The sequence below is a fragment of the Thunnus maccoyii genome, chromosome 6 (genome assembly GCF_910596095.1).
Source record: "Thunnus maccoyii chromosome 6, fThuMac1.1, whole genome shotgun sequence".
In the NCBI taxonomy this organism is placed as follows: Eukaryota; Metazoa; Chordata; class Actinopteri; order Scombriformes; family Scombridae; genus Thunnus; species Thunnus maccoyii.
In genome coordinates this window covers 13,566,414-13,582,420 of record NC_056538.1, presented here as the reverse complement: position 1 = coordinate 13,582,420, position 16,007 = coordinate 13,566,414, and the positions used below count along the sequence as shown (strand labels likewise).

The 16,007-nt window shown below is 41.8% G+C and overlaps 1 protein-coding gene across 17 annotated transcripts in view; it reads right to left on the bottom strand.

The window, feature by feature from the left end:
• Nucleotides 1-16,007, bottom strand: part of mecom (MDS1 and EVI1 complex locus) — a 148,559-nt gene that overhangs the window by 19,348 nt on the left and 113,204 nt on the right. For 15 of the 17 annotated variants that reach the window (XM_042413276.1, XM_042413284.1, XM_042413277.1 and 12 more), the window contains 5 exons: nt 8,859-8,993; nt 1,313-1,415; nt 1,089-1,202; nt 390-501; nt 99-246 (listed from right to left, as the gene is read on the bottom strand). In XM_042413276.1, coding sequence (XP_042269210.1) covers nt 99-246; nt 390-501; nt 1,089-1,202; nt 1,313-1,361 — 423 coding nt within the window. In that variant the 5' untranslated portion in view covers nt 1,362-1,415; nt 8,859-8,993. Of the gene's footprint in view, nt 1-98; nt 247-389; nt 502-1,088; nt 1,203-1,312; nt 1,416-4,450; nt 4,547-8,858; nt 8,994-10,511; nt 10,600-16,007 lie in introns of those variants that run through there. The other 2 variants (XM_042413292.1, XM_042413289.1) reach the window with 2 other exon arrangements.

Sequence of the window (16,007 nt, the reverse complement as noted above, 5' to 3'; positions counted from 1 at the left end):
CCTGCAACAGAAAAGTATACGTGGACACATGGACAGGCAGACAGAGATAAAAAAAATGCTCATTAATTAAATATTCCCTCCAAAAGTCATCACTTTACCTTTGAGCAGTTTTCACATTCGTAGTGCTTGCCACTGTCATGCGACATCTGATGTCGAATCAGGTTTGATTTCCAGTTGAAAGCCTTGGGACACTGGTCACACTTATATTCCCTCTCCTCAGAGTGGGACAGAGCGTGAGCCTCCAGACTGCAGGAAACACAGAAAGGAAAGTAACAATGAGGATTTATCAGTCCGCGCAGCTCTCTGTCAGGAATTCACACAAGACAAGTCCCCTCCCGAAATAAACTCTGCGAATGAGTGATTTTTGAGTGAGTCAGCGGTTCATTTACCTCTGGATATCAGGGAAGACCTGGTCACACTCCTTACACTCTTGTAGACCGTGAGACATGTGGAGAGGTCGCAGGTCTTGAGGTTCCTGGGCCTTTAGGTCACCGTCCCCTCCTAGATACATGAGAAATGATAAGGTCAGTTTACACATCAATAAGGCTGTTTGATTTATCCTAAACTGGAAGCCTTCAAATATTAAATGTTGTGGCTTTTGGGTTTACTTACTATTTACATATCAGATTTATTGTAAAATGCTAAATGCATACAGCCTGCAGGGAATTACTTAAAAAGTAATTGATACAGGAGTGATGTGTTCAAGTGTAATAGGAAGTTGGAGAAATATGCAGTCTTGAGATACATTTGCGGTCTCTGAGAGCCGTTTATTCCATTACACAGATCATATGGGGAAAATATAATGATTTGCACGGCTGCAGGCCCTCGTCATTTACTGATTCTGTGGTCCAGACCAATACAAGTTACACTGAAACTCTTCTTACTACAATACATGCAGTATTCAACAATTTGCTGAATAATGTAGGATGAAGACAGTATATTATTTGGTTTCAGTGGCAAACAAAGCCCTTACATCATTGTTGTCATGCTCTCCCAGTTCAGCTACATGTCCTTCTTGTCACTCTTCACTACCCATGGTTCACAATGGCATGAAAATAGTGCCCCTTTATAAAAATAAAAGCCCAAACCTGGGTTAAGGAAGGAGGAGGGGGGCATCCCACACGGCTGCTTCTGGTGGTCCAGCAGCTGGTTGCGGGACTCAAAGTGCTGGTCACAGTCCTCACAGCGGTACTGCCTCTCCTCTGCATGGTGGGAGGGAGAAACATTAGCATGCTGTCGAATGAAGCAAGCCGTATGTGTTTGTTCAGGTCGTGACAATAGACAGAAATGTGTCTTTGTGTGTGGTGCGGACCATGAATATCAGGAGCCATGGTGTCACATGAATACTCTTCAGCCTTCATGAAAAGTAGCAGCTCCTCACCGGGGAAAATCTCTCTGGTGACTTTGTAGAAGATCTGCAACACATACAGGGGGATTATGATTTAAAGTGTGCATTTATATCACAGTTTATGAAGGTCAAACAAAACAGTATGGATCAACATATTTTCCTATGCTGAACTGGCAGTTTTTTGGTGTCCTGTAAAGCTGCTGCAGCTGTTTTTGTTTTGACTGCATTTTTTCTTACATTGTCCACAACCGCATTTCAGTGTGGATCGAGCTACCAAAATGTTAAACCAGCAGAGGTCACTTTGGGTAGCTTTTGGTACTGTATTAACATACTCATGCAAATTGGCTATGCAATCGTTTACATGCCACCACCAAAACCACCACCACCACACACACACACACACACACACATACACACACACAGAGGAGAAACACATGACAACACACGCATTCATTAACTTGTAATTGATCATCATGTAGAACATTCATCTTCATACAAACAAAATGAAAGCACAAATAACCATACAGTAGAATAAATATACTTCTCCTATAATGCTTACAGTGGGCAGGAAGCTGCAGTGAAATGTGTGGAGAACAAATTAACTAATGTATGGTGATATATTGTGAAAACGAGCAAGTTGGTTTTAAAAAAAATAGCATTTTGTTAATTAAGCATTTCAGTGATGGATGAAATTTCCAACAGCGAGATGAATTAAGAACTAACACCACTTCAAGGCGCTCATTTCAGGAGCACAACTCTGACTACTTATTTTTAAAACTTCAGTATTCCTATACAAAAAGCCATTGAACCAATTTCATTGCATCTACAATACATGCAGCTCACGAAAGCATGCCCCTGCTAAATGTGTGTGTATTTGCAGAAGGCAGGGGAGAGGGGGGTTAGGGGGGGGGTTGCAGTCATTTTAAAGAATCAGCTGAGAGACCCTGGGACTGTGGTGCTTCCCGTGGACACACAATAGCCTTTCTCCATGAAACAATCAGACGTGGCGTTATTTTTGGCATGCTTTGGAGGTTTAACATATTACCTTCCTCTTCTGTGCCGACATGACAATGATGATGGGGGAATTTATTAGAAATTAAAGGGGGAGGGGGGGTTGCTTCTGGGAAGGAACAGGTCACAGGTACACCACTCATGAAGGGAATTCCTGGCTAGCACTACTGTTGGACACTAGAGCCACACTGGCCCCGCAGGGTTATGATAAATATCTTGGTCACAATAAAGATCATGAGATATTCTCTCGACTATTATATAATTGTTCGTGTCATTGTTCTTACTTCTGGCAAATGATATAATGCTAAATATGAAATGACTGACTTTTTTGGGACTCACTGAAGCTCAGGAAGTGCTTAGACTGAGAGTCGCTGGGGTAAAGGGAGCTCAAGTGAGTAAAAAAGCAGAGTCTGACCAAGGCAAAGCTCTCACATGTCGATAACTGAGGAGTGATTGGTGCACAGTAACTGGTGCAGTTTTGTGGTAGCATAAAAATATGATTTAAATTCAGGCATTTAAAAAAATCTAAGCAGCAAAGAAAGTCAGTGGGAGGGTGACAGGCACTACAAGTCTGACTCCCATTACAGGGCTCAACCAGAGTCATTACCGGGTTATCCAGACCAGGTAAGACACATTACATATTAACCACTAAATTTAATTAATTGAAATATTCTTGTTTTCATTTTTGGAGCATTTTAGAATGACATTTTTTTGCCTTAATTTAACAAGGAAGTAGAGCAGATATCAAGTTGTTTTAAACGCTGATGCAACATGGAGGATTTTAGCACTTTTGACATCCGCCTGAAGAGAAACAGTAACAGCAGAGCTGCACCCCCATTGTTTCTAAGAAAGAATAAAGGTAACTGAACTGACGGTCCTAACAGGCACTTTAATCTCTGACGTCCCATGCCCTAACCTCTGTCCACACTATAAACACACAGATGCATAACATGGATGGACCTTCATAAAGCACACACACACACACACACGCTCTTTCCTGAGGCCATCACCCCTGTAAGGCCACAAAAATATTGTGATTTAGAAACAATCAAACTGCAGCTCAAACAGACATGCGAGTCGGCAGGGATTCCGCTCTGAGAGACTGATACCGGCTGAGGAGGGAGGCTCTTTGGAAACCTACCAGGGAGCGGACCGAGGCCTCGGAACATAAAAATTAATGGACACTGTCAAAACCACTTTGTTCATAAATACAAGAGTAAGAGTTCATGGTAAAACACAACTATAAGTCTATAAGTTCAGTAATATTTTACAAATAACACAAGATACATAGTGAGGAAGACCGAAGGCCATGAGAAAGAATCCCCTGCAACCTCTGACCCCCCTCTCTTAGGGATCAATAAAATTCTCTGTTGCGCTGCACTAGAAGATGTGTTTTGGGCTTGTGCTGCAGTATGAGCACCACCAACACACGAGTGGGCACATTTGGGGAATTCCCCCAACAGCTCCACCTCCTCCCCACGGGCTACCAGATAAACAGTGAAAACACACACAAACAAACAAGCAACGACTCACGACAGAACAGAAGACACACTGTTTGATCTGGGGAGGGGGGGGTCATCCTCAACATGTCATGGACACACCACCACACACACACACACACACACACACACACACACTGACTGCCTGCAGTCTAACAGTGGCTTAAATTAACAGGTTATTCTGCAGATAAGATAACTGGGGTGTTTGAGTTCACACTGTGAAAGCTAGCCCCCTCAGCATCAAGGTAATTTACCATTCTTACTGCAAAAAAAAAAAAAAAAAACATGCAGGAAAAATCTTTAAAAAAATCTGAAAATATATATATATTTTTAAGTCACAGGAGCTTATTGCAATTGCCTTAATTCCATTCTGCACAGGTACTGCCAATAGTCTGGACAACAAGTCCCCTCAATGACTAAATTTTATGTTATTCTCATTCATTTTCTATATATTATTGCTCTCTTTGTATCCATTTATTGAGTCATTACTTATCTGTTTCCTTCTCTCCCTCCCTCCCTCCCTCTCTTGCTCTCCCTGTCAAAGGTTACAACCATGAGAGGATCAGAGGCTATAATCGGACTACTTTGTTACCTTGACACCATTAGTCATTAGCAGAGTAAACACAGTCACATTTTCCCTGGTCACACCCTGTTGGCCGACTCCTCGCTCACACAGAGCTCATTCGACAGGTATGCCATTCACTGATGCTTTCCTGCAAAAAAATATATACGCTCAGTCTGGGCTGCTGCTCTCAGTAAAAAAATGTAAAATCTCAAGCCACTTTAACATTCAAAAACTATGAAAAAGAACAGTGCTCCCAATAATTGTTTTTTCTAGCTAATTAAGAATTATGAAGTATCATCAAATTGAAGAGGAAAGCCTGCTACAAATCTTTCAATCATTACTTTGAGCCGCATGTGTTGCAGCCTCCTTGTGGTAATCAGGCTCATGCAACATGTACAGTGTGTTTGGCAGTCATCATCACTTGGCTTCTCAAGAAAAACCCATTCCGTGACTGAGATAGCAATAAAGACTATGAGTACACATGTGCAGCTGGCTCCAGCAAATTAGATGAGCAGGTCTCATGGTTCGGTTCATGTTGAGTCAGCTGTGGGAAACTGACCTTATGAAGAAACTTTCTGGTTCTTCATGAATGACATACAGTGTCAGCAACATCTAGTGGAAACTTAACATCTCCAATATGTATATTTAGGTGTTAAAACTCCATTTCCAAACAATGTATGGTTTGAAAAAAGGTTCTTAAATGTAGAATAAAGTAAGAAGAGGAAAAGTGAAATATAAAAATGATCAATGCTGGAGTTACAATCTCTTTCGACAGTGAATTCTTGTGCATTTTTAATGTCTGAACAGGCTTTAAGCTGTTATCTCAGTGAGTTACAATCACTTGATAATCTCACCTCCAGTGCATTTACACAATGAATGACTGTCACTGCAATGCTAACATGCCCGTCAGCCACTTCATCCCACTCAATACTGAGCGAGAATCAATAGAGCGAATGAGATTAACACTCATATCCTTCTGCACTGTCTTATGAAAGGCTCTTTAGGGCCTCGTTGGATGCTGTTAATTACACTTATAATCCATTTTCCTTTCAATTGAATCTGTAGAGTGAGGAGTGCAGTGGAGGGTTTTTAAGCACTAATTGCCCTAATTATCTTAACGACAAAACATGCTGATCATGGAGGGGATCTATGCAAGTAGTGCTTAGGCTGCGTTGTTCAGTGCATCTGCAAATAAATGAGGGTATCAAGAAAGCCTGAATAGTACGGCGTGGATGGTCAAAGGCCGACGTTTAACACAAACAGCGGCCAAAGATTAAAGATATTATTATAAATTAGCTTATAGACAAGATTCTTTATTATTAATTGTTTTCTGCAACATTTTGTAGAAGTTTTTGATTAAAATCTAAATAAAAAGAACAAACACAAATTTGTAATATTTATATCTTTTCAGAGAGCAGTTTTTTTCTTTTGTAAAGGACTTCGTTTCAAATGAGTTATAGCATGTTGAATTAATTTCAGAATTCAGCGTGACTCACAAACTGCAACACCTGCCATCTCCTTCCTGTCCAATCTTTCCTGTTGCTTTCCACTTCGCAGTGTCAAATATATAAACTAATAAAACTAAAAGGAAATCAAAAATAAAGACTGTTTTTAGTCTGGCTTTGTAAAATTAAAGCAAATATTGTAAATACCATGGTAATAATATGGCAGTGGTTTAGTCCTTAATGCATTTAGTTAAAACATTAAATTTGCTGTGACAAATGTAATTCATGCTCCACTGCATTTAAACAACTTGACATCTACAAAAAAAGACAAGAGTCATTTAAGTTACTCTCTTTTCTTTCAATTTTTTACTTTGAACAGAGACAGACAGAAATAATCTTGTCTTTAAATGTCCTTGGATATGTGAGAAATTAAAACAATTAAGAAGGTTGCCACTCATCTCTTCTAATGTCCTGTGTCATTAAACATCAGTTTCAGTAATAAGAAACTGATTCTACATGCTAATGCTAACAAATATGGTCTTTCAAGAATCTGTTTGCATAAGTTCTGTTTGCAGTTGAGGTTGCTTTCACAGTGTAAGCACTTCATGCCAATAACTTGTAAAACTGAATTGAGAGAAAGACAGAGAGGAAAAGGAGTGGGATCACAAACGGTTCCTCCACCAAGACAAAACAGGCTTTTTTCTCTCTTTCTCTCTCTCCTTACTCATTCATTCCTCTCTCCCTCCCTCACCCTCCTGAGATTGGTCATAAAGTTTTATGATAAACAGAACTGGGTCAGAAATAAGAGGACGGGGGCCAGTTTTTACTCTTACACTGGCAGGGCTGAATTGGTGCTTGAAAGGAACCATGACCAAATAACACCTGGAAATTGCTGTGGGTGTATGACATCGTCTTTAAATAAATCGTGTCGCAAATCATCTCGGTTGAAAGCATGGTGATGGAAGATTCATTTGAATTCAGCTCTTAGAGAAGATTTAGCAGAACAAGTAATATGTAAGCCCTGGGAAGCCCACTCAGGCTCTTCTGTGAAACTCCGGTGATGGTACATGTGTGTGTGTGTGTGGCGAGTGTGTAATATGTGGTTTCAGGCTGGGTTTAGACTCAGCACTTCTCTGTGGCAGTAAAAACCTGTTGGAATCAGGTACTGTGTGTTTTAACATTTCCAGCTCGCAATGAGGAGCATGGGGAGTCATCTGAACCGCAATGAACAATTCACAGTCCTGCAGAGTGCGCGCACATGCACGCACGCACCGTCAAATTCGCACATGCATGCATGTAGAAACACAGGCACTTACAGGTGTGTGCACACACTCCAGAGACACAATGAAACACTTTACACAATCACAACAAGTCAATGCACATAAACGTATGTGCACACACTGGGACAAAAAGCCCTCATAAGCGCACACACACACACACACACACACACACACACACACACACACACACACACACACACACACACACACACACACACACACAGAAACTCTACCAAAAACTGACAGCGGCTTTACAAGACCACCCCATTTAGCCTATTCATTTTGAACATACAGACAGGCATTGTGAGACACTACAGTGTGTTTTCAAAAACACCAATGTTGGCCGGAAGGCTTAAAGACGCCACATTGTGCTGTGTTGTGACAGTGTGTAATACTTAACAATCACCTCATCATAGCCATGTCCGTGACCTGTCGGAGCCTTACACAACCACCCGAGCAGAACCACAGTGTTGACAGCAAGTCACACCTCGCGGAGAGGGCAGCTCAGGAAAGCTCTCTCTGCTTGTTTGTCTCTCTGTCTCTTTTAAAAGCGAGCGAGTAAGTGCTTTTGGAAAGCGTCTCTCCTTCCAGATTCTCTTTATGAAAAGAGCATGGGCTATCCGCTCTCTCAGCCTCTTCCTCCTTTACTGAGAGTGTACAGGAAGAGTGAGACATGTGAGGGACGAGCAGGAGATTTGTTCCTGAAAAGCTTCGAGCTGTTTATCCAAAGATTTCCAAATTATTTCAAAGCCAAAGACAGCTTTTAGCTATACGTTCCTTACCTAATTACACTTTACATGGCTATTACTGTATTTGGATTGAGTTATTAAATACTGACATGTGCTTTTTTACTTGTTGGCTTTTACTGAAATTTCAACGGGGGACACTCAACAAATACTATAGATGGACCACCACTGAGAAGTGATGACAAACACGCAAGCTAAATGATGTTTTTTTATTCGGGTCAAGCTACAGTATGCTCCAGCACGTGTCAAATAAAGTTTAGCCTCTTGTCTTCCTGCCCCACTGTGCGTTTCTGTGTAGGAGGAGCGCCTGGGCGTGGGATTAGTGAGATGAACAGGCCCCCATGTGTACAGCACGCACCTCTCTGTGCAGCCAGGTGAGCGGCAAAAGACTGTGACATTCCTGGCATATCTAAGAGTTTATATCGCAAGCGTGACTGGGAAGTGTGTGGAACTATCATCTCGGCGGGCCGCCTCTGATCCTGCCCTGTGGTCCTTGCACGAAAGAAGCCAGCGCACAATTACAGAAAGAAAACACACGCAGATAGCGAGGAGTGTCTGCAGTGCAGCGTGGGGGAGAGCTGTGTGTGTGTATGTGTAGTGAAGGCAGGGTGGGCCAGCCACACATGGGACTATCTGACTTAGATCACCATAACACCTTTTAACACAACAGCAGCAGACAGGACAGCAGTTGGAAAATGCAGGGAAGCCTTCTGGCATTGGAGCAAGGCAAAAAAAAAAAAAAAAAAAGAGAAGCGGAATAAACTTCCAAAGATCTGAATGACTTTCAGTTGCACTTGATTCATCCTGCCAAACAGCAGGATTCAGAAAAGGACACATTTGGGAGTTCAAAATCAAGTCATCTACATGTTTTTCCTCTCTCTCTCTCTCTTTTTTTTCTTCAGATCATATTTGTATTGTATCTTGAGGTTGTTCTGCCAGGCAGGCTGCGAGTGTCTCCACGTACCTGATCATCTATCTGGCACGCTGTCAGGTTATGCTGCTTGGCCGCAGGGGCAAACTGGATGTGCTTCAGCCAGCTCCCGATATCTGGCTTGCTGGCATCCACGCAGAATTTTACATGGCCTGACCCGTCCAAGATCTGCAAAGAGCGAAAGAGAGAGAGAGGGGGAGAGAGAGAGTGTGTGTGTGTGTATGTGTGAGAGACAGAGAGAGAGAGAGAGAAATCAGACTTTGATCAGTATCAGTCCAGGTTACTGTGTCCAAACACTGACTAACCACATACCTCCCACTGAGAAATAAGACTCAAATGTTAGGAACTGGTTTGTGGTGCAACACACACACACACACACTTGCAAACATGCACGCATAAACACACACACACACGCCTGCATGCACACACACACACACACACACACACACACACTTGCATGCACACAATTTGGGTAGAATACAAGTCAAAGTTTATCATGTAAAAAAAACTTGAGTAAAATACTTGTGTGCATTTGTTACTGTTGCAAACATGACATAAGTTGTTTTGATATTAATAAAGTATTAATCCATAGGGAAATTCCTGTAAATTTTAAAATCACAAAATAACAACAAGAAATTTGATAAAACCAAAACAAATGTATTCTTTATCTGTGGCATTTTATTTTACCATTGAGTGAGCTTTCAATGAACTGTGTAGTTTCCATTGCAGCAATAAAACATTGTAAATTATATCAATATTTTTTCTTGATAATTGAAAACAATAAATCAGTCCCCAGACTGTTAAGTCCCCCAAAACATAAATAAATACATTGATCAGATTAGAAAAAATAAAACAAGACTGCAGAGCATATAACAAAACGAATACAAGTTGATTTGAATTCATTTTCACTTCTGATCAGTCTGGTGTTATTTTGACCATACAAACGCATTTTAAAATATGCTGTAAATTATTTTGGATTTAAACTGACTTAAAGTGACGTTTGGATTCGTTTCTGAAAATGTAGTTTTAACGAATAAAATGATAAAACTGCTGATTTTAACTGTTTGTTTTTATATGGTGAAAATTCAAATTAATCACATTATATAACAACAACAACACGATTACTACTACTATTATTAATAATACACGACGAAGACACACTTCAAACATCAAAGGAACAAAAAAAAAATAAAGACAATGTACTGAATTATTATATGACACAAATCATAAGATCACTGTACTAAACATTTACACGCCAATTCTCTCAACGAATTGTAAACGGTATGACGTTGTGCTAAAATGTGAATATTTATTACACAACAGCTGTAAACTTTACTGGAACACAAATCATTTGCAGGAAACCGCGAGTGATAAGAATTATGAAGACGTAGCCGATTGTTGGGATGCAAAACGAAATCTCTCTCCGGGTCACAAATCTGTCTTTCTGCCTTTGTATAACCTGCCAATGAATGAATATTTAGTTTGCATGAAGCCTTTTGTCTGCGCTAACACTGGATCTACCCATTTATCCTGCAAAAGTGCTCTCCAGTCTTTCATGAATTTAACCGTCAAACTTGGTTTACAACGAAATGAACAAAGAACATTTGTTTTGCTTTATACTCTCAATGCAAATTGCTTAATAAAAGAAAAAAAATGTTTTTATCCATAAAGTCTGTTTCCTCTTACCGTTGAAACTCTTTCGCACCGGCGTGCGGCAGTTAAAACCTCCTGGGATAATAACTGCGTGGTAAACTGGGGAAAAGTGGTGAAAAGTCCCGTTTAAAAAAAAAAACAAAACAAAACACGCACGACCGAAACTCGAGTATTAACTGAACAATAAAACTACAAATTATCTCGGCTACGACACGTTCTCCGTTTTTTCATTGTTAAAAAAAAGCACCAGTGTGTTGTTGTTTTTTCGGTGTCTCTTCAGGTCTCCGAGCCGCAGGACGAGTCGACTCCTCGCCGGTGCGCTCACACTTTACTGTCCCTCAGACACCGCGCGGTCAGTAAAAGTAAATCCTCTCACTATATTGTCTGACAGACACCGTTGACTCGGTAAATCTCCTCTCACTGTCCTACAGACATCGTTGGTCGGAACTAAATCCCCTCCGGTACATCAAGTTGCTTTCCAACTTTTCACTCTGTGCGCTTCGCTTGGCTCGTCCGCTCCTCTCTTGTCACCCCTCCTGTCCTGACGCACCCAGGTGTCCTCTAGTAGCCATTCAACTTTTCATTTTTCTCTTCCTCTCCCCCCTCCTCTGCCAGTCGGGATGTGTCGTCTATATGATAGCGGAGAGATTCAAAGGGGTGGGTGGGTGGAGGGGGGTTGGGGTGGGGGGGGGTGTTGATTTCAAGCGTCGCCCCCTACTTCGCGCGTCCCGGACAGTTTGTGTGATGTTTCTCTTTTACGCATTGTCTCATAAAGAAAGATCGTGCGCGTCCATCCCGACAGCTCCAGACAGAGACGACTCAGAGCAACGGGACTGTCTTTGCCCCTGTCCCCGGTCGGAAGCGACTCCTCTCCGCAGTAAATTTTAAAGTGACAGGGGCCCGGGGTTGGAGAGGTTGAGCGGGGTCAGCGAGAGGTCGGGATGGGGCTTCTAAAGGGATGAACTACACACACAGGCAGCGCACTTTAATGAACCAACATAATCATCAAAGCGGCGTATTATTATTCGCGTGTTTCCAAACTTTTTTCACAACACACCGCGCTGGTTCATGGAGCATTTTATGACATTATTAACCTATAGAGCCCACCTAAAGAGAGTTTTACTTTCATTTTCTTTTATTCTTTCTTCCCCGTTTATGATTTATTTTTGAGTTACATTGGCGTTAAGAAAAGAAAGTAACAACAGTATGGACAAGGGGACTTATAATAAAAAAACAATCAGCCTTATTTTTTTAAATTGTGCTGGCATCGGGAGAGTAATTTAACAACTAGACTTTAAGTGTTCCTCCTGGGGACCTCCAGGAAACTCCTTAAGGACCATTGGAGTTCCCTCAGCCGCATTTTGGGAACCACTGACCTAATCACCTGTTTCTCTCTAACTTAAACAGTGTAGGTTGTTGGGTAGGGGTACTTGTGCGCCCTCACATCCCCCCTTCCCTCTTTGCACACACACACACGCACACACACACGCACGCACGCACATACTCAAAAAATATGCACGGTATAAATGTTTTTTTTAAATGATCATGAAGCGTGATTTTATCAAAGAAAACAGATCAGAGGACAGAGTAAAGAGCTTAATCTTGAAATTAAAAACTAATATTTTTGTTCTTGAGAACTTTCTGGACCCTGGACTCTGCGCACCTGCTTTATGGCGGGCCCAAAACAAGACACAAAGTCACGTGTTCTATTGTTATTTCTAAGTTTAAAGCTGAAACAGATTTTGTGAATAAACGGACAAGGGTGCAGAATATGAAGAAACGTGGTGGTTGTCAGTGAGCGGAGTTTATTAGGCAGCTCATAAAGCCGGAGAGGACATGGCTTTGGCTGATGAGAGCAGATGATGATGGATAACGCCCCGCACATGTGACATTGACCTTCCATCCCAGATAATGCCCATTGTTTTACGAAATCGCGGAGCAAATGTGCAGGAAGGACAGGAAAAATCATGTGTAAATAAGGCAGGACCCCGCCACCGATTCCCATCGTCTCGCGCTCCTTGAGAACGGAGGAGAGACCCCGGTCTGCCCGGTCATTGATTTCCTGCCTCTCCTCGACTTGTCCATTGTTGGAACCATTTTTAATTTAGCCATAAATTGGGAAAGCTCAAGTCGAATGAGCTGTTCTATTTTCTTCCTGTCAGGATGAGGGATTTGTTTTATGATGCATTGTGTATTAAATACAAGTAATCTGGGAAAGTGATTGCTTCACGGCCTCTCCGGGTCTGATCGAGGATTCTGATAGAGAGAGAGAGCGAGGTCTGAGCTGTTTTCTGAAAAGGAGGAAATGTCTGGAAAAGGAGAGGATAAACACACGGGGGTTTGTGGTATCACACCGGGGGTAAATTGGGGCAACAGTGGCAGGACCCCATCAGCTTGGCTGCACGAAGAAACGCTGTACTTCTGTCCCCAGTCAGGAGATGGCGTGCTCAACTGAACTAAACTTTTTCAACATTTCTGAATGGATAGATGCATTTGAACATTCCACATGACACTATGAGAGTTGAAACACAATTATAGCGTTCATTTGTTGTGCTGTGAGCTTTTTTTTTAAAAAACGTAATCTTGAAAGTTTTTATCATCAAATATTGCATAAAATAATCACGTTCAGGGCCAAATTGTGCGCTTAAGTATGTCTATTTATAACACTGATCAGACATCAGCAGTTGCTCAGTTTTATCTTCAGAAATGTAATCGAAGGGGTGAGATATTTTTGGCACAGGATTGGGTAAATTTGTTTCCTACAAGAAAAAAAAAAAAAAAAAGAATTCAACTTTGTGGATCACGCGTTGGTCTTTATTTCTGAGCCGTGACTTCACATTGAAAGCTCTTCATCGCAGTGTGTAACAGCCTGCTTGCTCTGTCAGTCAGATTTGTGACTTATAATAAGATGAGGGGGGTCATTTCTTTCTCGTCCTGTGTTGAACTGCAGCACAAAACATCTACATTAAGGCGTCAGATTGCTAGATGGGACATGAAAGATTCAGCTGTATAGGGCCTGAATATATAATCACCTGAACGAGCGGCAATAAAGCTGCTGAATCTACACCGAAAAAGACCGATGGGGGGGGTTGAATTTAAAACACTTGTTCATTTTGTTAATAAACCGCGAGAATGATTTGCAAGGCGCGGCTCTAATTTATATACTTTGAGCAATCCGCCATAAACAGTATTCTGATGTGCTGAGATTACAGAGATTTATTTTTATTACATAGATATGTGTTATCTGAATTATGCCATGCTTTTGTCATAATGATTTTGACATACTAAACAGCGGTGTGGAAAAGCTGTTTATCAACAAATTACAAACCAAACGCATGCAGGCTTCAGGGTACGTTAGTTCCGACTATATCATGCCACACAGCATTTCATAGTTATTTAAGGGACTCTTAAAACATACAGCATCCGGATAATGTTTAGTGCTGAGGCTTTAAAGTGCTGTGAAATTCTTGAAAGGAGGTTAAATTACTTAAATGGGCCCTTGCTTATTTTGCTTGCGGCTTTCTTGTTTGTTTTAGGAGTTCAGTCACGCAAAAACCAATTCATACATGAATGTAGAGAATTTTTATGATCAAATAGCTTCATATTTTACTTGATCTGATGGTTCAGCTTCACGGGCTGAAACTGGTCTGCTCCTTTTTTTTTTTTTTTAATCCTTTGAATAACTTTTCAGCAGTGTTTTTTCTGGTATTTAAGGGGGGAAAAAAGTGATTTGGATTTTGCTGCTCAAGCTGGAGCCATGTGAAGTCAGATGGGACAGGCTGGAGAAGAGGGGGATTCCCGTGTGGGTTGCAAACTGACTCCAGCCAGCGAGCTGCGGAGCCTGCACCGCTGCTGCAGCCGAGGGGCCACATGGAAACACTGTGTAGGCCTGTGCGGTGCATTCCAGCACATCCTCCAGGAGAGCGGAAAGAAAAAAAAAAAAGAGGAGAGAGGAGAGAAAGAAAATATCGCAGCCAAATCCACATGAAATAGTTCCACCATTCACGGCGAGACCTCCCATAGACACCGGCGAAAAGCTGCATTATGTCTCCATCATGTCTGTTTATGGGCCTACACCCCCCCCCGACCCCCCCACCCCCCCACGCATTTTATTTCGCTTAAATATGGGGGCGATCCAATCAAGTGGGAAAACTCATTTAAAAGGTTTGCCTACAACTTTTTAATCAGCAGATCCATCACCCAAGATTAGCGCACAATAGGCTACAATAATCGTGCAGCTTTAAGTCCTTATATTAAAAGATAGACATTGTGTCCATACAGCCCAATTACCATTAAAACAGAGCAGAGGAAATGAAAGGGGAAAATGTAAATACAAAATTTCCTCGGGTCTGGAAGTAAGCCCGTTGTGAGCGGCGTGTTAATCTCCACCTCAGTAATTTGGTTCTGCGGGAGAAGACAGAAGCCCTGCTGCTGTGCCCTGCACTTCATAAATCACTGCTTTATGTGGACAAGGTCAGCTCACCCCCCCACCCCTCCTCTTCCATTGGCCCCTCCCGGCCCCTCCGCCATGTTTACCCGGCCGCCCGGGGGCTCTCAGGACCAGACCAGCTCACTTCTAATTACTTTGGATTATTTTCATTTGCCGGGGGTCAGCCAGCCATTCCGACAGAGAGAAAGAGAGAGGGACGGTTTCTTGACAAATGCTGTGGCCTGTGAGAAACAAACAGGTCCGGCATGTTTGCTGAATTAGCACCCGGTCATTTTTGTTTTTGCCAGTGCTGTAAAATAATTTTATTTGTATCCGTAAGATCAGATTTAGTTGTTGAATCAATTTAGTGTCGATATTGGAACAAAGCAGGGCATCACTGGACATCATGTTTGATTGAGATCATTTAAAAGAAGACATTCATTATCTTTTCTCATTGAGAAAAAGGGGGTGTGATGGATGCTTCATGCAAAGGGATTGTGCTTTTTAATCATTGAAATGAATTTGCTAATCTGAGCTGCAGACCAGTAAAGAGAGAGAGAAAAAGATTTCCCCCCCTATGACATTAATCCATTGATTAAGCCAATAAATGCACTAAATAAAGATAAATCTGATGTTAAATGGTGACTCAATTTGAATAAGATATATTGTCTGCTGTGCTAAAATGAACACTAACAGCAGGAATAGCAGGATGTGCAACAGGACACTGGACTTTAAAGGGCAGTGCGAGCTATTACAGATGATTTGAGGAACAGGAAAGAGGGGTGAACATAAAAATGGAGAGAGAATATTATAAATCACTGATCAAGTGAATTTAAAGATAATTGGTTTTAAGCAACCTGATGTGCGTTGTTGGAGCAGTCCCTGGAATGCGGCTGCAACGAGTTGGGGGTCTTTGAGAAGGAGGGGGAAAGGATGGGGAGGGGTGGTGGCAGCGATGTACAGAAAGTAGTACAGGCTGTGGTAATCACAGACACTTCCTCTGTAGAGCCTCAGCATACAGGGCCACACTGTATGTGGGCTACGGGGTGCGATAAAGCTGCACAGGAGTCAAAGGTCACGTTTTTCAAGCATAAATTCAG